The following is a 16,579-nucleotide window of genomic DNA, read 5'->3' as shown; positions in this document are numbered from 1 at the left end:
CTCATTCACAGAATGGCACACCAATGGGGTTTTACTTTTTTGCCATGAATGCATTTAGTTGAATGTGTGATCTTATTAACCTTATACAGCAAACATTATCACATACCTTATTTCAGAAAACACCCTCGCAACTTCCTGTACTTTTTTTTGTTGATCACATTTATGGAGATGTAGCCTGAGTCTGTTCATATGTGCAAGTTTGTACTGAATGTGTCTAGGATGAAGGACTTTTAGAAATGTTGACTTGTGTTCTGGTCATTGGATTTTCTGTTCTAAATAGTATTGTGCGTTTACATCTACACAACATTGTGATTCCAGGTGTTCTGTATTCCACAGACCCTGCTGGTAATACTGTATGTATATGTGGATTATGGTAAGGATACCATCAGAGGTACTGCTCATGGTGGATGCTTTATATGAAGTGCACCTTGTGGGACATCTTACAAATGTTTTAAAAGATGCCGTCTTTGTCAAAATGATCATATTTTGTGTTTAAGAGTTGATGAACCAATATTCTTTGTGAGAACAATCTTAAAGCCTAACTAAATGAATGACTTTGTAGGCGAGGGCGGGAACATTGCAAATCTCAAATTCATTTGACTGAATTGACCGTAATAACTGTTGATTATGATTGAAACGTGTGCGAGGGTGGGTTTGCGTGAAGAATGGACAATCAAAATGTTTCTATTTATGTCTCTCTATTCAATGAAGGACTGGGCTGATTGTTTTAAGTGGTGTATTATGCGTCGACTTCACAGTAGTGGACCCATCTCCTTTATCTAGCAATACATTATTCTCTATCATGCAGTAATAGACCATGGGAGTGCATATGTAATCCTTGCTTTAACTAGTAGTGAAATGATGTGACTATAGTGGAACAATACAAGTTAATGCTTCATGAAGGCCTTAACAATCCAGAGCACTTTGTAAATATAACCTAAGATTTTGAACGGGGTGTATTTATATTACAGTATATTTTAACATGCTTAAAACAACTCCACCAGTGCTTCATGCATAGGTTATGACTTGTGTCAAGGTTTTGAACCACTCACAATCTGAAATGGCCTATCTTAAAATGAAGACTTAACTGCTCTTATCTTTTTAAAGTTTGACCTTGATTTTCTTAAATGCTCTGTAATTGATACAGGTACTTGTACTCGAGGAGGCAGTCATAACATCTGTATTGTTGTATTTAAAGAATTTTCTGTAGATTTAACAAAACTATTGTTAGTGGTGACAACTTTGTTTCAAAATAAACGGGTTTGGAAATGTTGTCTTAATATTTTATTAAACAAAGTAAAGCTTACACTGGCTGAAAATCAACTGATTCCTTTCTTCTTTTCTTTACATGACCTGCAAAATTGATAAATGTTTGATGTACAAACCTGGTAAGAAAACCTTAATAGGAACCATTTTAAATAGGAAAACATGTTGGTGTACCATTTATCAATGAATGCAGTCCTACCACATTTGCAGTTTACTTTTCAAAACACAACCACAAAAGTCTCAGTGCTTTTCCACTATCAAAAGTTTTCGGAATTGGTAGAAAAGAAAACATTCCGCGGACAAATCCAAATTCAAACAGGAAGTGGCCATTTGGGCAGTCCGGTAAGAGTCGCTAAGTACAGTAAGTCTTTTCAGCTCGGTGAACATGGATCTGTCACAAAATGATTGTAATGCAAGGATATCACATCAGATATAGGAACATTTTCAATAAAGGTTACCAGAAATGGAAAAATCAAGCAAAGCCAGTATGATGATTGGACAGATGGTGTAACCAGCCAACCAGCTGCCAATCTTTTCAATTATGTAAACCTTATAAAAACATAGGGAATTTCTCCAGATTCTTCCATTTAAATGTAGTGTCAATCTGCCTTTGTTCCCCATGCTCCTCTTGGCATTATGGAGGCTGAGCAACTGCAAACCAATAGCCATCACCAAAACTACCACAGTTCATTCCCAGCTTCAGAAATGTATTTCAGAGTTTGGGCAATTTTAGCGCATTTGGAAAATAATACTGTAACTGTAATTGATCATTGTATGTGTCAGCATTCCAAAGCGCTAAAGACAGATTGGAAACCTGTTTTCACATCAGTTTCAAATTAAATGTGAATCCTTCAGGAAAACGTTGATGTCTGCAGTATGGCTGGCTTCCTGCCAGGCATGGTAGATTGGACACACACACACGGTCCCTGGGGTAGAATCTCTTCAGTCTGAGTCAGAATCTGAGTCGTTGTACTCTATAACACAAAACCAGAAAAAAAACTTTTACAGTTATGTTATGAGCTGTGCCTGTCTGTGTATGACACATCCCCCCGCCCATCCCTTCCAAAGAGGGAAGTGAAGTGAATGCCTTGTCTTGCTGAGTCCTGATAGCTCTGACCTCCTTATGCAATGATCAGGAATTAGAAATGAAGATAAAGCCTATATAATCCTACAAGCTAATCATGATAGGTAGAAACACATTTGCGGTCACCATGTGGACAGCATCGATGATTAAAGAGCTAATATAAATGTTAATAACATAGTAACAACTAGGTTGTGCTGAGATATTTTCAGGGCAAATGAGAAATCAGAATTCAGATGTAACTATGTTTTGTTTATTGAATAGATTAGCTACTCAGCATGGTCAGAACTAATCCAACAATCTGCACAGATTTTCACAGACGATGTGCTGACTCCATAAACACACTCCATGAGTATTCGATCCACACTGACCTATGTGACCCTTGGCTGAGTAAACTTGAGCCATGTGGTCCACAATGTGGCTAATGATTTCTACTACGCGCTATCAGCAAACTGCAAGTTTGTTGTTTTCCTAAACTATCCAAACACATTTCCTTAGAACTGACAGAAACTAAAAACCCTGAACGGAGAGTCAGCACCAAGTTTTAATTTCTATATTTCCTGTGTCCATTTTGTGAGAAGAAAAGGAAAGGACGGAATGTTTCTGAGGTGTACTGTAGCAGCTACAGTGTGTAGCATTACAGACAAAATGTAGATTACGTTAATTAGATCGTACTATATACTAGACAGGATTTGAAAGAAAGCATTACCTGAGGTTCTTGGTGGGTCGTCACCCGAGTCCCCTCCTTGTTTGAGGAAATTAGCCAGGTCATTAAAGATGAAGTAGAAATCGAGCGCAAAAACAATGGTGGCAATGAACCCGAACACCTGAAGAGGGTGGAGGTAAAGAAAACCTTTGATATCAATGTGAAACTGCTAGTGAATCCAAAAGGGGGTGAAGTGTCTGACAGAAGCTAGCTATAATATGATATCCAGACACAATGAAGTGATGCAGCGGAATAACCAGACACAACTTCTCAGAGTTCAATGTGTATACAGTCAATTAGGGGGGGATCAAAGTAATACCATGGAGAGCCTAGTGTCTGCCGGTTTTTGTTTTTTTCCTTTCAATTAAGTGGAGTTCCTTACTAATTAGTGACCTTAATTCATCCATCAAGGACGAGGGAGGAGCGAAAACCCGCAGACACTCGGCCCTCCGTGGAATGAGTTTGACACCTGCGGTGCAAATGGCGAGGGGACACAGCTCTGATAGTGGCATAGGCTAGATTAGAGATGTGTGGATAGTGTCAAAGAGCATTTCTTACCCCTGCTGCCTTAGAGGCCCCGTCGGTGAACTTGGAAACTGATATTATGGAGATTATAAAAAAGATGATGGACGCACTGACACAGCGCAGAAAATCCTAAAAGAGAGAAATAATACAAATGAAAAAGTAGTTTTAACATTTGTTTTATAATTGTCAGCAGTGGCTACCATCCCTACTGTACCCAAGTGGACTATAAATATACTGTGTGGACAAAACATTAGGAACACCTGTTCTTTCCATGACAGACTGACCAGGTGACAGATATGATCCCTTATTGAAGTCACTCGTTAAATCCACTTCAATCGGTGTAGATAAAGGGAAGGAGACAGGTTAAAGAAGGATTTTTAAGCCTTGAGACAATTGAGACATTGATTGTGTATGTGTGCCATTCAGAGAGTGAATGGGTAAGAAGAAATATTTAAGTGCCTTTGAACAGGGTATAGTAGTAAGTGGTAGTAGTGTTTTTTTCACGCTCAACATTCTCCTGTGTGTATCAAGATTGGTCCATCACCCAAAAGACATTCAGCCAACTTGACAGAACTGTGGGAAACAGTTGTAAGAACACCTTGGGAAGGTGTTCTTAATGTTTTGTACACTGTGTGTATACTCACCATGAGGGGAAAGTGGAATCCCTTAAATCGCTCATTGAATTTGGTGGAATAGGCAAAAAGGAGGAAGAGGGCAGCCAGGAACTCAATCAAGGGTGCTGTGACAAAGGCTGCTGCCGTGGACGCAACAAAACAGATGAACGCGATGAGGGACAGAGCCTGGCGGAGAAGACAGAGGGAGGGAGAGATGGAGAAATTGACCAATAGAATGCAGTGAAGGCATACTAAAGTTATTTTGGTCCAAAATCTCCCTTTCAAGAAATGTTGCAGTGCCCCGAAGCTATTACATTTCCTGTCTCAAGCTGTAAGGAGATGTAGCTGTTGAATGACAGTTAATATACACAGACACTCACAGATACACTACAAGCCTATACTGTACATTAATTTTTGCTTGTTTATACACAATTGTGTTAACGTAATTGTTCACTTTAGCTAATCATGAAACATGTTTGTCTGGTTGAGCACAAATCCTGAAAGATGCAACTGCCTTTGTGATTTAAAGATCGGAATAAGTCTTTGTTATCAGCATGCAGTCTCTCGACGAATCACAAGTTTGTGTTTACTTTGTACAGCATTTCTGGTGATAGTGCTTGTTTTCCTATACCCCCTTGTCCTGAGTTCCCCCGGCCAACATCATTGGACAAGACAAGCCCAGGCACTGTCATTCTACACAGAGAGCCATCTTGTCTTTGTTACACTGGGTCATCAAAACCACAGACATGGCTCGACTTGGGTAGGGAACTCCCCCAAATGCAACACAGACTGCTACTGCAGCTTTCATAGATACAACCCTGAACACACTGTTCACCTATCTTACACTTAGAATGTGTTTCGTCATCGAATAACATTGAATATCTTCACAAGGCACAGCAGAACTGTGCTTCTGCTTATCAGACATTTTGTCTGACCTTGACATGACTAACGTTTCTCATCTCAGACACCCACTGCTATGTTTCTGCATAGCAGGAACAGTTCTTACCAAATATGTCCTTGAATAGATAGTAAAAGCAACAAGGTCAATTCTCCAGGAATCTTGGAATCTAACATTTGCTTCTGAGAATTCTGGCACGACACATTTCTTGTCAATTGAACGCCACAAGCGACAAACTAAATTACTTAAGCAGCATTATTGTCATTCCAGCTATTACGATCAGGGAAATCTCTGCATATGTTTTCCAGCTGTCTTGAGCCACTACTAAAACCAGCATATTTCATATTTTATCGTGAGTGTTTCCATCCATTTCCAATGGTTAAAGTCATAGTAGCACCCGTGTGGTTTCTAGCGCAAACAGGGGAGAGGATCATATTCTAAGTGTGTGTAAAGAGGCTGCATTGTTCTTGGAGACTGATTTCTTTACCTTATAGCACCAGTCAGCCAGAGCCCTCTATTCCATAGAGTATGGCTGTTGGGCTACATGCCCTCCAGCAGTGTCAGTTAAGTAGAGACTGAAAGGGTTGATCATTGCTTTCTGCAGCACATCCATGAACTGAATCTCACATGCCAGGCATAGGAGGGTCCATGATAACAACATATTTTGAGTTCATTCGGTTCAAATCCTCGGTGATGACCCCTTTTACAGTAAAGATATCTAAGCTTGCTTCACTTCCTGATATCTGAGGTTTGAAATAATCCATCATCATTGAATTATCAAGAATGAATGCAGTTCATTTATTTGCAACCCTTTGTAATTTGAGCAAACTCTCTCTTTGAAATGAATTTTTACCATGATCATTTTTGTTTAATTGCATGTGCAAACGTGTCCCTACAATGGGCTACTGCACATCATGTCAAAACCTATTAGTAGATATCCAGTATTACAGTAATACACGCAAAAGTGCGACAGTAGACTGACCACATGAAGTATAGAATACATTACAGTTGTATGTAAGGTATATTGCTTGCTTGTGTTAACATGAATTAGCCTACACAAGGCTACATGAATATGAATGATTGTTTACAGGCTATATGTCTCAAATTATTCATATGCATTGTATTTCGTATAACTGGTATACATCTCACCTGAATTAAAAGGTTATCTATCAGTCGTAAACTTAAAACCTTCCAAACTAAAAAAAAAAATGTGTGGCTAACTCTAATTCATAAATCTTTCTTTAGCTCCTTTGACGAAAACAAAATGAGAACCGTGTGATGGACACACTGATCTCAATAGAAATTAGCAGAATTCAATGGTTGTGTTTTCCATAGAGTTTACCTAAACAGCTGGTATACAATAGCATAAATTATTCCTAACAAAAACATATTTTTCAGCATTCAAATGTGTAACACTGAATAGCACAAACCCGTTAAATCGAGTGCACCCCGCCCCCGTCATCTAAACTTCTACGCATCTGCTTGTCTTAGCAGCGTTGAAGAAAAGTATTCGGAAGAAGCAATGGAAATAAATGACACTAATATCTTCTTTGAAATGCTACGTTACCACTTCTGCAATAAGAAGTTGTCCTTTCCTTGAAGATGCGAATTCTTTGGCGATTGGGAGAATAGTTTGAAGGACACTTTGGCTCGGTCCAGTCGTATCGGGAGCTTCGATGTCCCCCATTGCAAAGATAAAGTTTGAGTTCAGTAATGGTTACAGATCCAGCGGGCTGGAAGAGTTGAGAGAGTGGAAAATGAGAAGCCTCGAAAAAGCGTGTTGCTTCTTGAAGTGGAAACGGAAATAATGACAATGCGAAAACGTAGTTCACAAAAGCTCAACATCTGCATTCTAGAGATGTTGGACCCTTATGCTGGGCTATGTGCATGCTAATATGCGTCAAAACTCAAATACTGTAATGTATTTGTTAAAATTGTTGTGCTGTATCCCTCGAGTTTTATAAATAATATGTTTTAACTTTATGGGAACGTCATAAACAGCTCAAAATGCAATAGAAACATTACTTTAGAATAAAGCAGAAATAGACTAGGTAGGCCTACATGTAACCTGACATTGTTCAAAACATTATACAGGCCTAGGTTTCAAAGGTGTACTTATTTTATATACATGATAGTTGTGTTGTTGCATGGATGAAGCTATACAAACAAAGGGGCAATCTGCAGTTGATACATCCATTTTTTGATATAGAAATTAATGATATGTACACATATATAAATGCCTCATGAGCTTAGTTCAACTGTCATACACCATCAGAACCCAAAATATAAGCTTGTTTTACTCCAATAATTGTAAACAAACAAAATGTAAACAAACACTATATAGCCTCGAAACATGGTTAAAACTATCATGTTGATAACATTGATGGTCAGTCCTTGCATACATTGCTCTGTCTATGAATTTGAGAGTGGTTACATTTCTCCATCCACATATCCTTCAGGTTTTTACCAAAACGGGCCGGGGCCAAGCTTTGTTATTGTTTCAACAGCTGATTGCCCCTTTAAACCTACACATATAAATGGAAGGACTGCCATAAGAGAGTGAGCATGGGAGGAGACAATTGTGGTGTCTTCACTTCACAGTGCCAGTTGCTGCTGTTCTTGGTTGGTTGAATGTGACCCTCTTGAAAAGCATGTAACCATCCACACACCACAGGCCTGTTGCTATGAAACCCACTATCTGGATAGGGAAAATATACAAGACTTAGTGTTAATATCAGATATAGTCTACAAGATAGAATTGTAGCTGACATTTCTGTAATAATTAATTCATTCGTTGTACTGGGTGCCAAATGTGGGATTACAGTATAGATGAATGTTAGTGGAAATGTTCACAAGGATTGTAATGCCTTTGGGCAGTTTATTATTGACAGGAGGGTGTGTAAGATGAGGCTTCACCCAGAAACCCAGCTCTATAAGGCCCCCAATTAGAAGGTCAACAAGGAATACATTTGTTTTTATCTCACCCCTCCACCCAGGGTCCCTGTCACTGTGTAAGTGGACACTGCTATCAGACTCAGGATAAGTATGAAGACTGCTGCAAACAGTGAGTTGAACAAATCCTGAAGAAGAAAAGACAATGGAAGTTACTCAGGAAGCTTGACTGTTTGACATTTTCACAGCAGTTAATCAATGTAAAAGACCTACTGTAAATGATGTACTGTAATTAAATACTGTAGGTTCCTTACAACGAGAGGCCAGAAGAACAGAGTCAGCTTCTTGTTCAACTTCAGCGTGTACAGCAGAAGCAGGAAGAATGTGATCACAAACTCCATACATGTAGCGGCAATGTATTTGGGCCTGGATGCTACCGCAAAACACACAAATGCTACAAACATAGTCCCCTGAAACAGAGAGCATTGGCATTTAGGAAATGCAATTTGATTGTTTCCATTCAAAAATATTTAAGAAAAGTCTAATCCTACAAATTGAAATGGTTGTTTCACACTAAAAGCTGTGAAAATGCTGGTAGTTTTCATTTATTCAAATGTTTAACATCAATGTTAAACATAAATGTTTAACATCATCATCAACTACTGGGTCGTTTGAACAGTTCACAGGAACTATAGCTCTGATATCCACTTCCACTTCTGTTTTCTCATAGACAACATATTTAGGAAATAATGTATGTCAATATAATCTCTCTGTAACAGTAAGCAAGTGTAATATCCTATAATAATACTGTGCAATACATTCTTGCTGTTTTTATCAAGTTTACACCAGATATATGGCTTTATCTGTGGTGATAAGTCTTTCCAAAACCCAGCGGTTTATCAAAGTATGAAAGATGCATATGAAAAATGTCTCACCATCTCTACTAATTTAAGGACACCCCTCAAGGATCGGAGAAAAGCAGTATCAACCTCCATGGTTAACGAAGGGATGTTACTGGTTGTTTTGGAACAGTCGTCTGTCATGTTGTTACATTTCAAAGAACCAGCTAAGAGTTTGTGCTTCCTGAAAAAGCAATTTCCTTTCAGTTGCAGGATATTACAGTCCGTTGCTCAGAATGTGTGCAGTGTTTTCACACCCTTCACTGTTAAACACACTAGGCCTTTTCATCCTGCTTGCATGCCACTAAACAAATCAAATGACATTGTTCACATACACATGGTTAGCAGATGTTAATGTGAGTGTAGCGAAATGCTTGTGCTTCTAGTTCCAACTATGCAGTAAAATCTAACAAGTAATCTAACAAATTCACAACAACTACCTTATACACACAAATGTAAAGGGATGAATGTGTACATATAATACTGTATATGGATGAGCGACGGCGTGCGGCATAGGCAAGATGCAGTAGATGTAGGATATGTAAACATTATTAAAGTGGCGCATTTAAAGTGACCTGTGATACCTCTATGTGAACATTATTAAAGCGTTATTTAAAGTGACAAGTGATACCTTTATTAAGTCCGTTTATTTAAGTGGCCAGAGATTTGAGTCTGTATGTTAGCAGCAGCCTCTCTATGTTAGTGATGGCTGTTTAGCAGTCTGATGGCCTTGAGATAGAAGCTGTTTTTCAGCCTCTCGGTCCCAGCTTTGATGCACCTGTACTGACCTCGCCTTCTGGATGATAGCGGGGTGAACAGGCAGTGGCTCGGGTGATTGTTGTCCTTGATAATCTTTTTGGCGTTCCTGTGACATCGGGTGCTGTAGGTGTCCTGGAGGGCAGGTAGTTTGCCCCCGGTGATGTGTTGTGGGGTCGACCTTACTACCCTCTGGAGAGACTTACCGTTGAGGATGGTGCAATTGCGGTACAAGGCGGGGATACACCCCGACAGGATGCTCTCGAGTGTGCATCTTTAAAAGTTTCTGAGTGTTTTAGATGACACAACACATTTCTTCAGCCTCCTGAGGTTGAAGAAGCGCTGTTGCGCCTTCTTCACCACGCTGTCTGTGTGGGTGGACCATTTCAGTTTGTCCGTGATGTGTACACCGAAGAATTTAAAACGTTCCACCTTCTCCACTACTGTCCCGTCTATGTGGATGGGGGAGGGGTGCTCCCTCTGCTGTTTCCTTAAGTCCACGACCATCTCCTTTGTTTTGTTGACTTTGAATGAGAGGATATTTTCCTGACACCACACTCTGAGGGCCCTCACCTCCTCCCTGTAAGCTGTCTCGTCGTTGTTGGTAACCAGGCCTACCACTGTAGTGTCATCTGCAAACTTGATGGTGTAGTTGGAAGCGTACATGGCCACGCAGTCATGGGTGAACAGGGAGTACAGGATAGGGCTGAGAACGCACCTTTGCGGGGCCCCAGCGTTGAGGATCAGCAAAGTGGAGATGTTGTTTTCTACCTTCACCACCTGGGGGCGGCCCGTCAGAAAGTCCAGTTCCACAGAGCGCGGTCGAGACCCAAGGTCGTGAGTTTAATGACGAGGGTTCTATGGGGTTAAATGCTGAGCTATAGCTGTAGTCAATGAACAGCATTCTTACATAGGTATTCCTCTTGTCCAAATTAATCATGATCTGAAAATGTCAATCAATCTCCAAAGAATATTACAATTAGAAAATATTTAATTGACTCTCTCATATAGGCCTATGCATTTTATTGATCCTCATCATTACTGTACTGATAATCTAGCATAAAAAACGATAACAGTAGTTATCTATACATGAGTCTCTCACTGAACGAGGATCAGTTTCTATATTTTTTTTGCCCTCAATGGTGACGGTGGTTGGTGGAGGGAACGCAGGTCTCAGAACAAATAAAGCGCTTCAACCAATAGAAAAAAATAGAACAATTTCCATATCATGAACCAGGAAGAGGTTATTTGATACACGGAACTGGAATGCCACGTGACAGTCGAGCCCTGTGTGTTTCAGATAATTATGCGAGATGTCGTTTAACTCTCTTTGTATGAACAATTTGTGGAGATCTGCTATACGACTATCTTCTAACGCTGCTGTCACGTCAACGAGATTAGTGGCTATTGGTGATAAGCGCGGTGAGCTCTGTCAGACGAGAGCCCATAGTAACAATACACAGCACGTCTCAAGTAGGTGCCCATTCATAAAGTATATTTATTCGCTGGCCTGAAACATTGTTTCAATACAGAGCGGTAGAATGATACACGTTGTAGACTAATGTTACAATGTCATGTTACAAATGATGTGTTACAATGTTGCATCAGAACAACAGAATATAGTAACAACATAGGCCTACTCATTCTTTTACAACTTGAATAGCCTAGTTTACAATCTAATGTGACACATGTTGTTTAGAAACAATACACTTATATTCTGAGCTCAGTTTAGCTACCACCAGTACATGCTGTAAATATATATTTTTAATGCAACATTTCTAAAATGCAGATTAGACATGCCCATTCCTGTCGAACCATCCATGAGCAGTGCTATTATCTACCACTACTGTCAATGAGGCTACATGCTCATCAATTTGTTCGAACCAAACCTGGGAAGAAAGCTATCACCCCTGCTTGCATCACCTATATTAACATCCTTATCTGTTTTGCTTTACCATAGCTACTGACTGAAGGTGAAACCAAGAAGTCAGGTTATCTCATAATATTCTCTTACTTCTCCCAAGGAAAGCTGGTGCGGAATGGGAAGGAGAAGAAGTTAGTGGTATGTACTGATACGTTGTCATTTTAAATCCATGAAAATCTTTGAAATTGATATTAAGACATTTACTGCCTCTATACTTGAGGGAGAAGTCAACACATGTGTCTTGTTCTTTTTCTTTAGGTCTTTATAGAGGGTAATATTGCTAGTGGGAAGACAACATGCCTAGAGTATTTCAGCAAAACCAGTAACATTGAGGTAAAATTTAGCAATCCTTAATTTTCCTTTTATCCTTGTGCTGCACTGTGTGTAAAATGAAATCACAATTTTACTTTTGATTTCTCAGGTGCTGACTGAGCCAGTTTCCAAATGGAGGAATGTTCGAGGGCACAACCCCCTGGTACGTGACCATTATAAAGAAGATGGTTCATTTTGATAAATGACATATTGTATGCTGATGTTAGCTCCTCCCCTCCTGCAGGGGTTGATGTACCAGGACCCTACTCGATGGGGCATCACTCTACAGACCTATGTTCAGCTAACCATGCTGGACCGACACCTCTCAACAATGGTAGGTACTCTAAAACGTTGCACTGATATTCTACTGTTTCACTACTGTTGCATGTGTTCTATCAATAGTACAGATTTCTCTTTCACCAAGTACAAAGACGTGTATTTTACATTGCATAATTAACATGGTCTGTTTTGTGTTTGTTGATTTCCAGTCAGCCCCAGTGAGAATGATGGAAAGGTCCATCTACAGTGCCAAGTACATCTTTGTGGAAAATCTTTTCAGAAGGTAATGCACATGGTATATTTCACACCACTTTATAGCTGGTTTTCATTTGTGTCCAATCTAGTTCATTTTATGTACTATTTTGCTCTCTGCAGTGGGAAGATGCCCGAGGTGGACTTTGCTGTTCTTAGTGAGTGGTTTGAGTGGATCACACAGAACATTGCCATTCCTGTGGATCTTATTGGTAAGCTGTGTAGAAACACAAGCTTTCTACTTTATTCTGACGATGTTGGGTCATTGGTAGAACCTTGTTCACTTAGTTCCTCCTCTGTTTCAGTTTACCTCCAGTCGTCTCCACAGACCTGCCATGAGAGGCTGAAAGAGCGATGCAGGGAGGAGGAGAAGATCATTCCTTTGGTGAGGGTAGAAGAATGACAAACGCTCAATGCTGTTCTTGGTCTCACTTCCGAGGAGTTGTAAGACTCGTCTCTTGCCCTAATCTCTCATCCTACTATCCTTCTCGCTTTATTTTTTATTTTTAAAGGATTATTTAGAGGCAATCCATCAGCTGTATGAAGACTGGCTGATAAAGAAGACGTCCTTCAATGTTCCTGCTCCAGTCCTTGTGAGTGATCAATCATTTTTATACGTGCGTTTGGGTGACAATGGTCAATTAATGAACATTGTTTATACGTTCTAGTGTCTCCAGTGATAAGCACCAGAGTATTGGTCATCGGTGTTAAGGAATCCTTGTTTTTCATTGTTGGGAAATAGTCAGTTGTTGAATAGAAAGGCAGGTATGCAGGTAAGTGATTGTTAAACAGCTCTGTTTTTGTTCACATTACTATAATCTGTAAAGGCAGTTTCACAACATTTAATGAGTATATACACTGAGTATACAAAACACCTGACGTGACAGACTGTAACGTGTCTGCTGGGAGTCGGGAAGCAAGTTCAGGGAGTGACTTTTAATAATAAATAACACAAGGAACAAGCGAGGGAGCTCTGCCGAGCCGGCCGAGGCATCCCCGGTTGCTGCACCCGGACCCAACATCACCTACACTCACACAAAAAAAAACAACTCCCTGATGCTCCCCTTTGGTGAGGCGTTATTTTGTAACGTGTACGCAGGTAGTCGGGAAGCAAGTTCAGGGAGTAACTTTTTAAATAATAAATAACACATGGAACGAAACACGAGTAGCGTACAGACATGAAACAACAACGCCTAGGGAAAGAACCAAAGGGAGTGATATATATATATATATATATTAGGGAAGGTAATCAGGCAGGTGATTGAGTCTGATGAGGCGCGTAACGATGGTGACAAGTGTGCTTAATAATGAGCAGCCTGACGACCTTGAGCGCCGGAGAAGGAGTATACGTGACACGGACTGACCAGGTGAAAGTTATGATCTCTTATTGATGTAACTTGTTAAATCCACTTCAGTGTAGATGAAGGAGAGGAGACGGGTACAGAAGGATTTTTAAGCCTTGAGAATTGAGACATGGATTGTGTATGGGTGCCATTCAGAGGGTGAATGGGCAAGACAAAACATTGAAGTGCCTTTGAACAGGGTATGGTAGTAGGTGCAAGGTGCACCGGTTTGTGTCAAGAACTGCAATGCTGCTGTGTTTTTCACGCTCAACAGTTTTCCGTGTGTATCAAGAATGGTCCACCACCCAAAGAACATCCAGCCAACTTGACACAATTGTGGGAAGCATTGGAGTCAACATTGGCCGGCATCCCTGTGGAATGCTTTCAACACCTTGAAGAGTCCATGTGTTGACAAATTGAGGCTGTTCTGAGGGCAAAGGGGGAGGGGTGCAACTCAATATTAGGAAGGTGTTCATAATGTTTGGAATACTAAGTGTATTTCAATATTTTCAGGTAATTCCAGCAGACGATGACTTGCAGAAGATGCTCCACCAGTACGAGGAGAACAGAGAGAAGATTTTAGCAGGGAGCAATGTGTGAGTGAAGTACTCAGTATTCAGACCCCTTGACTTTTTCCACATTTTGTTAGGTTGCAGCCTTATTCTAAAATGGATTGAATTGCCCCCCCCCCCCCCCCGTCAATCTACTCACAATACCCCATAATGACAAAGCAAAAACAGTTTTTTAAAAATGTTTTAAAATGTATAAAAAATAAAACTATCGCATTTTACATAAGTATTCAGAACCTTTACTCAGTACTTTGTTGAAGCACCTTAGGCAGCGATTACAGCCTTAAGTATTCTTGGGTATGATGCTACAAGCTTTGCACACCTGTATTTGGAGAGTTCATCCCATTCTTCTCTGCAGATCCTCTCAAGCTCTGTTATGTTGGATGGGGAGCGTTGCTGCACAGCTATTTTCAGGTCTCTCTAGAGATGTTGGATCAGGTTAAAGTCCGGGCTCTAGCTGGGCCACTCAAGGACATTCAAAGACTTGTCCCAAAGCCACTCCTGCATTGTCTTGGCCGTGTGCTTAGGGTCGTTGTCCTGTTGGAAGGGGAACCTTCGACCCAGTCTGAGGTACTGAGTGCTCTGGAGCAGGTTTTCATCAAGGATCTCTCTGTACTTTGCTTTGTTAATTTTTCCCTCAAACCTGACTTGTCTCCCTGTTCCTGCCGCTAAAAAACATCCCATAGCATAATGCTGCCACCGCCGTGCTTCACCGTAGGGATGGTGCCATGTTTCTTCCAGAAGTGACGCTTTGTATTCATGCCAAAGAGTTCAATATTGGTTTCATCAGACCAGAGTCTTGTTTCTCATGGTCTGAGAGTCTTTAGTTGCCTTTTGGCAAACTCCAGGCGTGCTGTCATGTGCCTTTTTACTGAGGAGTGGCTTCTTTCTGGCCACTCTACCATAAAGGCCTGATTGGTGGAGTGCTGCAGAGATAGTTGTCCTTCTGGAATGTTCTCCCATCTCCACAGAAGAACTCGAGAGCTCTGTCAGAGCGAGGATTAGGTTCTTGGTCACCTCCCTGACCAAGACCCTTCTCCCCCGATTGCTCAGTTTGGCTGGGCGGCCAGCTCTAGGAAGAGTATTGGTGGTTCCAAACTTCTTCCATTTACGAATGATGGAGGCCACTGTGTTCTTGGGGACCTTTCAATGCTGCATAAATGTTTTGGTACCCCTCGACACAATCCTGTCGCGGCGCACTACGAACAATTCCTTCGTCCTCATGCCTTGGTTTTTGCTCTGACATGCACTGTCAACTGTGGGACCTTATATAGGCAGGAGTGTGCCTTTCCAAATCTTGTCCAATCAACTGAATTTACCACAGGTGGACTCCAAGTTGTAGAAACATCTCAAGTATGATCAATGGAAACAGGAGGCACCTGAGCTCAATTTCGAGTCTCATAGCAAAAGGTCTGAATACTTATGTAAATAAGGTATTTGTTATTTTGTATAAATTTGCAAACATTTCTTAATTTTTTCGCTTTGTCATTATGGGGTATTGTGTGAAGGTTGCTGAGGATTTGTATTTATTTAATCCATTTTAGAATAAGGCTGTAACATAACAAAATGTGGAAAAAGTCAAGGGGTCTGAATAGTTTCCGAAGGCACTGTATATATGCTGCACCAACAATGGCAGTAGATATGTTTCTTGTGTGTAAAGCAGGTTATTATAGTCCAAGAGAGAACACCAGAACCAGCTAGTGGAGTTTCTTGTCCAATGTTACACACTGTCTTAGAACAACTCTCTGACCGGTACATTTTCAGACAGCAAGTATTCCATACTGTATATTTACTACTACAAGTCGCTTTCCAACATATGTTACATATGCACTTGGTCATTTTTGTTTGTTTCACTGACCATGATGTATTCTCTCTATACGGGAACATGATGCATTGTTGGTTTCGTAATGTTGATCACGTGGTGACAGCCCTACAATAATACCTACATTTTACAACTGCTGGGACATAGCGGTACCACCTCTGTAATACAAAGCATATATTTTAAGGGGATGATGACTAACATAGCTATGTGTTTTGTTCTTATTTTATTTACTGCTAATATATAGAGGAGCATGTTGTCAGGCTGGAATTGCACTTAGTTGTAAACAGTTATCGGGTTTAAATATTGTACTTTTTTCGCTGAGTTCGTTTTAATAAATGCCTAAAAGTGATTTTTGTACAATAACATGTTAATTTTATGCAATATTGCTGAATAAAGTTAGTGTAACTGTCTTTTGTATGATCCACTTGAACTTCTGAAGAC

The 16,579-nt window shown here is 40.3% G+C and overlaps 3 protein-coding genes across 5 annotated transcripts; 1 reads left to right on the top strand and 2 right to left on the bottom strand.

Moving 5' to 3' along the window:
- Positions 1-1,269: 1,269 nt before the first annotated feature.
- Positions 1,270-6,964, bottom strand: LOC139411373 (CKLF-like MARVEL transmembrane domain-containing protein 3). The gene is made up of 5 exons (XM_071157652.1): positions 6,658-6,964; positions 4,223-4,378; positions 3,612-3,707; positions 3,057-3,174; positions 1,270-2,240 (listed from the first exon to the last, which is right to left on the bottom strand). Exons 1-5 carry the CDS (start codon positions 6,775-6,777, stop codon positions 2,209-2,211), a joined length of 522 nt encoding a protein of 173 aa, XP_071013753.1. The 5' UTR covers positions 6,778-6,964; the 3' UTR covers positions 1,270-2,208.
- Positions 6,965-7,187: 223 nt separating this feature from the next.
- Positions 7,188-10,032, bottom strand: LOC139411372 (chemokine-like factor). The gene is made up of 5 exons (XM_071157651.1): positions 9,670-10,032; positions 8,918-9,065; positions 8,297-8,452; positions 8,075-8,170; positions 7,188-7,788 (listed from the first exon to the last, which is right to left on the bottom strand). Exons 1-5 carry the CDS (start codon positions 9,753-9,755, stop codon positions 7,681-7,683), a joined length of 594 nt encoding a protein of 197 aa, XP_071013752.1. The 5' UTR covers positions 9,756-10,032; the 3' UTR covers positions 7,188-7,680.
- Positions 10,033-10,261: 229 nt separating this feature from the next.
- Positions 10,262-16,548, top strand: LOC139411369 (thymidine kinase 2, mitochondrial-like). 3 transcript variants are annotated; one of them, XR_011634594.1, is made up of 11 exons: positions 10,889-11,110; positions 11,662-11,699; positions 11,820-11,894; positions 11,983-12,036; positions 12,118-12,207; positions 12,362-12,435; positions 12,528-12,616; positions 12,710-12,789; positions 12,917-12,997; positions 14,261-15,077; positions 15,193-16,548. XR_011634594.1 is itself a non-coding variant. In XM_071157647.1 (10 exons), exons 1-10 carry the CDS (start codon positions 10,951-10,953, stop codon positions 14,345-14,347), a joined length of 828 nt encoding a protein of 275 aa, XP_071013748.1. In that variant the 5' UTR covers positions 10,262-10,950; the 3' UTR covers positions 14,348-16,548. The 3 variants fall into 3 exon arrangements, 2 of the variants coding, with proteins under 2 accessions (XP_071013748.1, XP_071013749.1); XM_071157647.1 differs by having other exon boundaries at positions 10,262-11,110; positions 14,261-16,548; XM_071157648.1 differs by having other exon boundaries at positions 10,899-11,110; positions 12,118-12,211; positions 12,366-12,435; positions 14,261-16,548.
- Positions 16,549-16,579: the final 31 nt, after the last annotated feature.

The sequence above is a fragment of the Oncorhynchus clarkii genome, chromosome 6 (genome assembly GCF_045791955.1).
Source record: "Oncorhynchus clarkii lewisi isolate Uvic-CL-2024 chromosome 6, UVic_Ocla_1.0, whole genome shotgun sequence".
Taxonomy (NCBI): Eukaryota; Metazoa; Chordata; class Actinopteri; order Salmoniformes; family Salmonidae; genus Oncorhynchus; species Oncorhynchus clarkii.
Note: the sequence above shows the minus strand (reverse complement) of the source record. Positions and strands in the feature narration are given on the sequence as shown.

Coding starts and splice junctions, on each gene's coding strand:
- LOC139411372 (XM_071157651.1), bottom strand. CDS start 9,755: ATGTCACAGGAACGCCAAAAAGATTATCAAGGACAACAATCACCCGAG. Junction 9,066..9,669: donor GCTATCATCCAGAAGGCGAG/GTCAGTACAGGT, acceptor TTGCTTTTTCAG/GAAGCACAAACTCTTAGCTG. Junction 7,789..8,074: donor CAGGGACCCTGGGTGGAGGG/GTGAGATAAAAA, acceptor TTCCCTATCCAG/ATAGTGGGTTTCATAGCAAC.
- LOC139411373 (XM_071157652.1), bottom strand. CDS start 6,777: ATGGGGGACATCGAAGCTCCCGATACGACTGGACCGAGCCAAAGTGTC. Junction 4,379..6,657: donor AACTTCTTATTGCAGAAGTG/GTAACGTAGCAT, acceptor CTTCTCCGCCAG/GCTCTGTCCCTCATCGCGTT. Junction 2,241..3,056: donor CGACCCACCAAGAACCTCAG/GTAATGCTTTCT, acceptor TTTGTGTTATAG/AGTACAACGACTCAGATTCT.
- LOC139411369 (XM_071157647.1), top strand. CDS start 10,951: ATGTCGTTTAACTCTCTTTGTATGAACAATTTGTGGAGATCTGCTATA. Junction 11,700..11,819: donor GGAAGGAGAAGAAGTTAGTG/GTATGTACTGAT, acceptor CTTTTTCTTTAG/GTCTTTATAGAGGGTAATAT. Junction 12,208..12,361: donor ACCGACACCTCTCAACAATG/GTAGGTACTCTA, acceptor GTTGATTTCCAG/TCAGCCCCAGTGAGAATGAT.